The sequence below is a fragment of the Pseudophryne corroboree genome, chromosome 5 (assembly GCF_028390025.1).
Source record: "Pseudophryne corroboree isolate aPseCor3 chromosome 5, aPseCor3.hap2, whole genome shotgun sequence".
Taxonomy (NCBI): Eukaryota; Metazoa; Chordata; class Amphibia; order Anura; family Myobatrachidae; genus Pseudophryne; species Pseudophryne corroboree.
In genome coordinates, this window is record NC_086448.1 from 95,261,909 (window position 1) to 95,272,712 (window position 10,804).

Below are 10,804 nucleotides of genomic sequence, written 5' to 3' on the forward strand. Positions count from 1 at the left end.
AGCTGCGATTTTGGGATATTTAGAATCCACCCGTGCTGACGTAGCACTACCTGAGATAGTGCTACTCCGACCTCTAACTGTTCCCTGTACCTTGCCCTTATCAGGAGATCGTCCAAGTAAGGGATAATTAAGACGCCTTTTCTTCGAAGAAGAATCATCATTTCGGCCATTACCTTGGTAAAGACCCGGGGTGCCGTGGACAATCCAAACGGCAGCGTCTGAAACTGATAATGACAGTTTTGTACCACAAACCTGAGGTACCCTTGGTGAGAAGGGTAGATTGGGACATGGAGATAAGCATCTTTGATGTCTAGAGATACCATATAGTCCCCTTCTTCCAGGTTCGCTATCACTGCTCTGAGTGACTCCATCTTGAATTTGAACCTTTTTATGCAAGTGTTCAAGGATTTTAGATTTAAAATTGGTCTCACCGAGCCGTCCGGCTTCGGTACCACAAACAGCGTGGAATAATACCCCTTTCCCTGTTGTAGGAGGGGTACCTTGATTATCACCTGCTGGGAATACAGCTTGTGAATAGCTTCCAATACTGCCTCCCTGTCGGAGGGAGACGTTGGTAGAGCAGACTTCAGGAACCGGCGAGGGGGAGACGTCTCGAATTCCAATTTGTACCCCTGTGATACTACTTGCAGGATCCAGGGGTCCACTTGCGAGTGAGCCCACTACGCGTTGAAATTTTTGAGACGGGCCCCCACCATGCCTGAGTCCGCTTGTAAAGCCCCAGCGTCATGCTGAAGACTTGGCAGAAGCGGGGGAGGGCTTCTGCTCCTGGGAAGAGGCTGCCTGGTGCAGCCTTTTTCCTCTTCCTCTGCCCCGGGGCAGAAAAGAGTGGCCTTTTGCCCGCTTGCCCTTATGGGGACGAAAGGACTGAGTTTGAAAAGACGGTGTCTTTTTCTGCTGAGAGGTGACCTGGGGTAAAAAGGTGGATTTTCCAGCCGTTGCCGTGGCCACCAGGTCCGATAGACCGACCCCAAATAACTCCTCCCCTTTATACGGCAATACTTCCATATGTCGTTTGGAATCCGCATCACCTGACCACTGTCGCGTCCATAACGCTCTTCTGGCAGAAATGGACATCGCACTCACTCTTGATGCCAGGGTGCAAATATCCCTCTGTGCATCTCGCATATATAGTAATGCATCCTTTAAATGCTCTATAGTTAATAATATACTGTCCCTATCCAGGGTATCAATATTTTCAGTCAGGGAATCCGACCACGCCACTCCAGCGCTGCACATCCAGGCTGAGGCGATTGCTGGTCGCAGTATAACACCAGTATGTGTGTATATACCTTTTAGGATATTTTCCAGCCTTCTATCAGCTGGTTCTTTGAGGGCGGCCGTATCAGGAGACGGTAACGCCACTTGTTTTGATAAGCGTGTGAGCGCCTTATCTACCCTAGGGGGTGTTTCCCAACGCGCCCTAACCTCTGGCGGGAAAGGATATAGTGCCAATAATTTATTAGAAATCAGCAGTTTTTTATCGGGGGAAACCCACGCTTTATCACACACCTCATTTAATTCATATGATTCAGGAAAAACTACGGGTAGTTTTTTCACATCCCACATAATACCCTTTTTTGTGGTACTTGTAGTGTCAGAAATGTTCAACGCCTCCTTCATTGCCGTGATCATGTAACGTGTGGCCCTACTGGACATTACGTTTGTCTCCTCACCGTCGACACTGGAGTCAGTATCCGTGTCTGGGTCTGTGTCGACCATCTGAGGTAACGGGCGTTTTAGGGCCCCTGACGGTGTCTGAGATGCCTGGACAGGCACTAATTGATTTGCCGGCTGTCTCATGTCGTCAACAGTTTTTTTGCAAAGTGCTGACATTGTCACGTAATTCTTTAAATACGACCATCCAGTCAGGTGTCGACTCCCTAGGGGGTGACATCACTAAAACAGGCAATTGCTCCGCTTCCACATCATTTTCCTCCTCATACATGTCGACACAATCGTACCGACACCCAGCACACACACAGGGAATGCTCTGATAGAGGACAGGACCCCACGAGCCCTTTGGGGAGACAGAGGGAGAGTTTGCCAGCACACACCAGAGCGCTATATCTGTATAGGGATAACCTTATATAAGTGTTTCTCCCTTTTATAGCTGCTAATAATGCCCCCCCCTCTCTTGTTTTACCCTGTTTCTGTAGTGCAGGACTGCAGGGGAGAGTCAGGGAGCCGTCCTTCCAGCGGAGCTGTGAGGGAAAATGGCGCTTGTGTGCTGAGGAGATAGGCTCCGCCCCCTTCACGGCGGCCTTTTCTCACGCTTTTTTCAGGAAAACTGGCAGGGGTTAAATGCATCCATATAGCCCAGGAGCTATATGTGATGCATTTCTTTAGCCATATAAGGTTTAAACAGTGTTTCATTGCGTCTCAGGGCGCTCTCCCCCCCCCCAGCGCCCTGCACCCTCAGTGACCAGCGTGTGAAGTGTGCTGAGAGCAATGGCGCACAGCTGCGGTGCTGTGCGCTACCTTATTTGAAGACAGGAACGTCTTCTGCCGCCGATTTCTCCGGACCTCTTCGCTCTTCTGGCTCTGTAAGGGGGCCGGCGGCGCGGCTCCGGGACCCATCCAGGCTGAACCTGTGATCGTCCCTCTGGAGCTAATGTCCAGTAGCCAAGAAGCCCAATCCACTCTGCACGCAGGTGAGTTCGCTTCTTCTCCCCTTAGTCCCACGATGCAGTGAGCCTGTTGCCAGCAGTACTCACTGAAAATAAAAAAACTATTTTCTCTGACGTCCTAGTGGATGCTGGGAACTCCGTAAGGACCATGGGGAATAGCGGCTCCGCAGGAGACTGGGAGACTGGGCACATCTAAAGAAAGCTTTAGGATCACCTGGTGTGCACTGGCTCCTCCCCCTATGACCCTCCTCCAAGCCTCAGTTAGATTTCTGTGCCCGACGAGAAGGGTGCACACTAGGGGCTCTCCTGAGCTCTTTGTGAAAGTTTTAGTTTAGGTTTATTATTTTCAGTGAGACCTGCTGGCAACAGGCTCACTGCATCGAGGGACTAAGGGGAGAAGAAGCGAACTCACCTGCGTGCAGAGTGGATTGGGCTTCTTGGCTACTGGACATTAGCTCCAGAGGGACGATCACAGGTTCAGCCTGGATGGGTCCCGGAGCCGCGCCGCCGGCCCCCTTACAGAGCCAGAAGAGCGAAGAGGTCCGGAAAAATCGGCGGCAGAAGACATCCTGTCTTCAATAAGGTAGCGCACAGCACCGCAGCTGTGCGCCATTGCTCTCAGCACACTTCACACTCCGGTCACTGAGGGTGCAGGGCGCTGGGGGGGGCAGCGCCCTGAGACGCAATAAATCGATAAAAACCTTATATGGCTAAAATAAATGCATCACATATAACTCCTGGGCTATATGGATGCATTTAACCCCTGCCAAAACATACAGAAAAACGGATGATAAGGACGCCGAGAAAGGGGCGGAGCCTATCTCCTCAGCACACTGGCGCCATTTTCTCTCACAGCTCAGTTGGAGGGAAGCTCCCTGGCTCTCCCCTGCAGTCACTACACTACAGAAAGGGGTTAAAAAAAGAGAGGGGGGCACTAATTAGGCGCAGTATAAACAATACAGCAGCTATAAAGGGAAAAACACTTATATAAGGTTATCCCTGTATATATATAGCGCTCTGGTGTGTGCTGGCAAACTCTCCCTCTGTCTCCCCAAAGGGCTAGTGGGGTCCTGTCCTCTATCAGAGCATTCCCTGTGTGTGTGCTGTGTGTCGGTACGTTTGTGTCGACATGTATGAGGAGAAAAATGATGAGGAGACGGAGTAGAGTGTCTGTAATAGTGTTGTCACCCCCTAGGGGGTCGACACCTGAGTGGATGTACTGTTGAAATTGCGTGACAGTGTCAGCTTTGTATAAAAGACAGTGGTTGACATGAGACAGCCGGCTACTCAGCTTGTGCATGTCCAGACGTCTCATACAGGGGCTCTAAAGCGCCCGTTACCTCAGATACAGACGCCGACACGGGTACTGACTCCTGTGTCGACGGTGAAGAGACAACCGTGATTTCCAATAGGGCCACACATTGCATGATTGAGGCAATGGAAAAAGTTTACACTTTTCTGATAATATGAATACCACCAAAAAAGGGGTATTATGTTTGGTGAGGAAAAACTTCCTGTAGTTTTCCTGAATCTGAGAAATAAAATGAGGTGTGTGATGATGCGTGGGTTTCCCCCGATAACAATTGATAATTTCTAAAAAGTTATTGGCAGTATACCTTTTCCCGCCAGAGGTTAGGGTGCGTTGGGAAACACCCCCTAGGGGGGATAAGGCGCTCACACGCTCGTAAAAACAAGGGCTCTACCCTCTCCTGAGATGGCCGCCCTTAAGGATCCTGCTGATAGAAAGCAGGAGGGTATCCTAAAATGTATTTACACACATACTGGTGTTATACTGCGACCAGCAATCGCCTCAGCCTGGATGTGCAGTGCTGGGTTGGCGTGGTCGGATTCCCTGACTGGAAATATGATATCCTAGATAAGGACAGTATATTATTGCCTATAGAGCAATTAAAAGATGCATTTCTATATATGCATGATGCACAGCGGAATATTTGCCGACTGGCATCAAGTATAAGTGCGTTGTCCAATTATACCAGTAAAGTGGTCAGGTGATGCGGATTCCAAACGGCATTTGGAAGTATTGCCTTAAAAAAAAAAAAAAAAGGGGGATGTACCCCAGGTCGCCTCTCAAAATAAGACGCCGTATTATCAGGCGCAGTCCTGGTTGGCAAGCGGACAAAAGGGTTCCTCTTTTCTGCTCGTGACAGAGGGAGAGGAAAATGGCTGCAGAGATCAGCCAGTTCCAAGGAACAGAAACCCTTTTCCGACTCTGCCAAGCCCTCAGTATGACGCTAGGGCTTTACAAGTTCAGGCACGGTGGGGTCCCGTTCTCAATGAATTTCAGTGCGCAGTGGGCTCACTCGCAAGTAGACCCCTGGATCCTTCAGGTAATATTTCAGGGGTACAAATTGGAATTCGAGACGTATCCCCCTCGCCGTTTCCAAAAGTCTGTTTTACCGACGTCTCCCGCTGACAGGGAGGCAGTTTTGGAAGCCATTCACAAGCTGTATTCCCAGCAGGTGATAATTAAGGTACCCCTCCTGCAACAGGGAACGGGGTATTATTCCACACTATTGTGGTACCGAAGCCAGACGGCTCGGTGAGACCGATTTTAAAATCTAAAATCTTTGAACACTTGCATACAGAGGTTCAAATTCAAAATTGAGTCACTCAGAGCAGTGATTGCAAACCTGGAAGAAGGGGACTACATGATGTCTCGGGACATCAAGGATGCTTACCTTCATGTCAAAATTTACCCTTCTCACCAAGGGTATTTCAGGTTATGGTACAGAACTGTCACTATCAGTTCGGACGCTGCCGTAGGGATGGTCCACGGCACCCCGGGTCTTTACTGAAGTAATGACCGTAATGATGATATTCCTTCGAAGGAAAGGAATTTTAGTTATCCTTTACTTGGACGATTCCCTGATAAGGGTGAGATCCAGGGAACAGTTGGAGATCGGTGTAGCACTATCTCAGGTAGTGTTGCGGCAGCACGATTGGATTCTCAATATTCCAAAATCGCAGCTGGTTCCGACGACTTGTCTTCTGTTCCTAGGGATGATCCTGGACACAGTCCAGAAAGAAGGTGTTTCTCCCGGAGGAGAAAGCCAGGGAGTTATCCGAGCTAGTCAGGAACCTCCTAAAACCGAACCAAGTCTCAGTGCATCAATGCACAAGGGTTCTGGGTAAAAATGGTGGCTTCCTACGAAGCAATCCCATTCGGCAGATTCCACGCAAGACTTTCCAGTGGAACCTACTGGACAAATGGTCCGGGTCGCATCTTCAGATGCTTCAGCGGATAACCCTGTCACCAGGGACAAGGGTATCCCTCCTGTGGTGGTTGCAGAGTGCTCATCTTCTAGAGGGCCGCAGATTCGGCATTCGGGACTGGGTCCTGGTGGCCACGGATGCCAGCCTGCGAGGCTGGGGAGCAGTCACACAGGGAAGGAATATCCAGGGCTTATGGTCAAGCCTGGAGACATCACTTCACATAAATGTCCTGAAGCTAAGGGCCATTTACAATGCTCTAAGCTTAGCAAGACCTCTGCTTCAAGGTCAGCCGGTGTTGATCCAGTCGGACAACATTACGGCAGTCACCCACGTAAACAGACAGGGTGCCACAAGAAGCAGGAGGGCAATGGCAGAAGCTGCAAGGATTCTTCGCGGGGCGAAAAACCATGTGATAGCACTGTCAGCAGTTTTCATTCCGGGAGTGGACAACTGGGAAGCAGTTTTCCTCAGCACGACCTCCACCCGGGAGAGTAAGGACTTCACCCAGAAGTCTTCCACATGATTATAAACCGTTGGGAAAAACTCGACAGGTATTGCGCCACGTCAAGGGACCCTCAGGCAATAGCTGTAGATGCTCTGGTAACACCGTGGGTGTACCAATCAGTGTATGGGTTCCCTCCTCTGCCTCTCATACCCAAGGTACTGAGATTGATAAGATGGAGAGGAGTAAGCACTATATTAGTGGCTCCGGATTGGCCAAGAAGGAATTGGTAACCGGAACTTCAAGAGATGCTCACGGAGGATCCGTAGCCTCGACCTCTAAGAAGGGACCTGCTCCAGCAAGGACCTTGTCTGTTCCAAGACTTACCGCGGCTGCGTTGACGGCATGGCGGTTGAACGCCGGATCCTGAAGGAAAAAGGCATTCCGGATGAAGTCATCCCTATCCTGATCAAAGCCAGGAAGGATGTAACCGCAAAACATTATCACCGCATTTGGCGAAAATATGTTGCGTGGTGCGAGGCCAGTAAGGCTCGACGGAGGAAATTCAACTGGGTCGATTCCTACATTTCCTGAAAACAGGAGTATCTATGGGCCTGAAATTGGGGTCCATTAAGGTTCAAATTTCGGCTCTGTCAATTTTCTTCCAAAAAAGAACTAGCATCAGTCCCTGAAGTTCAGACATTTGTTAAAGGGGTACTGCATATACAGCCTCCTTTTGTGCCTTCAGTGGCACTTTTGGGATCTCCAGGTGGTTTTTGGGTTCCAAAAAAGTCACATTGGTTTGACCCACTTAAATCTGTGGAGTTAAAATATCTCACAGAAAAAGTGGTCATGCTGTTGGCTCTGGCCTGGGCCAGGCGCGTGTCAGAATTGGTGGCTTTTTCCTGTAAAAGCCATTATCTGATTTTCCATTCGGACAGGGCGGAATTGAGGACTCGTCCTCAGTTTCTCCCTAAGGTGGTTTTCAGCGTTCACCTGAACCAAACCTATTGTGGTGCCTGCGGCTACTAGGGACTTGGAGGACTCCAAGTTGCTAGACGTTGTCAGGACCCGGAAAATATATGTTTCCAGGACGGCTGGAGTCAGGAAATCTGACTCGCTGTTTATCCTGTATGCACCCAACTAGCTGGGTGCTCCTGCTTCTAAGCAGACTATTGCTCGTTGGATTTGTAGTACAATTCAGCTTGCACATTCTGTGGCAGGCCTGCCACAGCCAAAAATCTTAAATGCCCACTCCACAAGGAAGGTGGGCTCATCTTGGGCAGCTGCCCGAGGGGTCTCGGCTTTACAACTTTGCCGAGCAGTTACTTGGTCAGGAGCAAATACGTTTGAAAAATTCTACAAATTTGATACCCTGGCTGAGGAGGACCTGGAGTTCTCTCATTGGGTGCTGCAGAGTCATCCGCACTCTCCCGCCCGTTTGGGAGCTTTGGTATAATCCCCATGGTCCTTACGGAGTTCCCAGCATCCACTAGGACGTCAGAGAAAATAAGAATTTACTTACCGATAATTCTATTTCTCGTAGTCCGTAGTGGATGCTGGGCGCCCATCCCAAGTGCGGATTGTCTGCAATACTGGTACATAATTATTGTTACCAAAAAAATTCGGGTTATTGTTGTAGTGAGCCATCTTTTCTAGAGGCTCCTCTATTATCATGCTGTTAACTGGGTTCAGATCACAAGTTGTACAGTGTGATTGGTGTGGCTGGTATGAGTCTTACCCGGGATTCAAAATCCTTCCTTATTGTGTACGCTCGTCCGGGCACAGTATCCTAACTGAGGCTTGGAGGAGGGTCATAGGGGGAGGAGCCAGTGCACACCAGGTGATCCTAAAGCTTTCTTTAGATGTGCCCAGTCTCCTGCGGAGCCGCTATTCCCCATGGTCCTTACGGAGTTCCCAGCATCCACTACGGACTACGAGAAATAGAATTATCGGTAAGTAAATTCTTATTTAAACTTTTACTTTAAGCAGCTCAGGAGAGCCACCTAGCATGCACCCTTCTCGTTCGGGCACAAAAATCTAACTGAGGCTTGGAGGAGGGTCATAGGGGGAGGAGCCAGTGCACACCAGCTAGTCATAAAGCTTTTACTTTTGTGCCCAGTCTCCTGCGGAGCTGCTAATCCCCATGGTCCTTACGGAGTCCCAGCATCCACTAGGACGTCAGAGAAAACTAATATTTTTCAAATGCTGCTCAGTATTGTATAATGCTGCTCAGCATTGTATAATGTTTCTAATTATTATATAATGCTGCTCAGTATTGTATAATGTTGCTCAGTATTGTATAATGCTGCTCAGCATTGTATAATGCTTCTAAGTATTGTATAATGCTGCCCAGTATTGTATAAAGGCTGGTCAGTATTGGATAACGCTGCTCAGTATTTTATAACGATGCTCAGTATTGTATAAATAGTACTGCTGAGTATTGTATAACTGCTGCTCAGTATTGGATAATGCTCCTCAGAATTGGATAATGCTGCTCAGTACTGGATAATGCTGCTCAGCATTGTATAATGCTTCAAAGTATAGTATAGTGCTGCTCAGTATTTTATAATGCTGCTCAGTATTAAATACATGCTGCTCAGTATTGGATAATGTTGCTCAGTGTTGTATAATGCTGCTCAGTATTGGATAAATGCTGCTCAGTATTTTATAATGCGGCTCAGTATTGGATAATGCTTCTCAGTACTGGATAATGCTGCTCAGCATTTTATAATGCTGCTCAGTATTTCATAATGCTGCTCAGTATTGGATAAATGCTGCTCAGTATTAATGTTGCTCATAGATGTACACTAATGTCGACTCATATTTGCACGCATGGCCATAGACAGCTTAGCCAGGCCTGACAATGGGGGTATGGAGTAATGTAAAAATCCCATTAAAAATAGTATTTGTGGCATTGCCGTGTGCTCCACAGGGGTATTGGGTGAGGAACAGATGTGGGGGGGGGGGATTGAGGGGCGCGATCAGTGCACAGATCACCGATAATCATAATCACTCAATGGAAAAAGCGGGTTTGCATCTGGAGTCAGGCCCACTGAGCACACAATCTCACAGGATATGCCGTAGGGCATAGCAGTCCTCAGGCATTAACCGCTTAGGGTTATGTATTTCTTTTTTGGAATACAGCAATCACTTTTTAAAGTTTATTTAATAAAAAAAAGACAACAGAAACATTTTCCAGATTAGATTAACAAACCTGAATGTCAGGTCTGGAGGGATAGCTAAATTTCACATTTCTGAATTCGATGTCTCCCGTAACCTTGTCAGGTTTAAAGCCTGATGTTGAAGAGCTGTCTATTTTCGGTACCTGTATGAAAAAAAAAAAAAAATTATCATTTACACAATACCTGTATTTTTACAATACAACACTTGTAATGTGTTTATACCATATGACTTGCAATCGTATGTATGACTGGCAATATATAATGTACAGCGTTTTATTATTTATCTGGAATATCGGGGTATATTCAATTGAAGTCGAAAACTGCCGTCTGTCGAAAAGACAGCAGTTTTCGACTTTTTAAGGTCGAATCATGATTCGACCTATTCAATATATCCCTAAATTTTTCGACAAGTCGATGAATTAGACTTGTCGAAAAGCACGTGGATCGGTGGAATAGCTGCCGATCCACGTGCTTGTGTCGAAAACGGGGCCAAAACCGACAGGTTTTGGCCCCCTTTTCGACCATCTCAGTCCGACATCAAAAGATGTCGGACTGAGATGCGGACCCAGAGGAGGAGAGGGGGGAGAGCCTCAGGGAGATGGGGGGACAGCCGGCGGGCATACAGAGGATGTCAGCGCTACAGTAGCGCTGCAGCAGGATGACACACAACCCCGCCGCTCACGGCAGCTTCCACCCGGCTCCAGCAGGCTTGCTGGAGCTGGGTGGACACTGCCGTGAGGTCGGCCAGCCATCTGTAGCGCTACTGTAGCGCTGATCTCCTCTGGCTGCCGGCGGCTGTCCCCGCTGGTCTCCCCGCGGCTTGCCCCCCCCTCCCTCTCTGCGTCCCTCATCTCAATTTGACTTGAAAAAGTCGAATTAAGATGAGATTTGAATAGGGGTTGTCGGATCCATTCCGACAAATACATGTCGGAATGGATCTGACTTTAATTGAATATACCCTTAATCTGCATTTTAAAGATACACTTTTTTTTTCAATATATATTTTATTGAGGTTTAGAACAAACATCGATGTATGACATAAAAAGAAGAAAGACATGACCGTGTGTAGAACAATAACACGTTTTCTCTATCGTCCTAGTGGATGCTGGGGTTCCTGAAAGGACCATGGGGAATAGCGGCTCCGCAGGAGACAGGGCACAAAAAGTAAAGCTTTACGATCAGGTGGTGTGTACTGGCTCCTCCCCCTATGACCCTCCTCCAAGCCTCAGTTAGATTTTTGTGCCCGGCCGAGAAGGGTGCAATCTAGGTGGCTCTCCTGAAGAGCTGCTTAGAAA

General features: G+C 48.2%; 1 protein-coding gene across 1 annotated transcript in view; it reads right to left on the minus strand.

Annotated features, from left to right (window-relative positions):
- The window catches only part of LOC134929558 (ATP-dependent translocase ABCB1-like), a 279,814-nt gene extending 269,265 nt beyond the window's left edge, over nucleotides 1–10,549 (minus strand). Inside the window, exons 1-2 of the mRNA XM_063925152.1 lie at nucleotides 10,535–10,549; nucleotides 9,542–9,652 (exon numbers count right to left, since the gene is read on the minus strand). Coding sequence (XP_063781222.1) covers nucleotides 9,542–9,652; nucleotides 10,535–10,549 — 126 coding nt within the window. The remainder of the gene's footprint in view (nucleotides 1–9,541; nucleotides 9,653–10,534) is intronic.
- Between the last annotated feature and the right edge of the window lie 255 nt (nucleotides 10,550–10,804).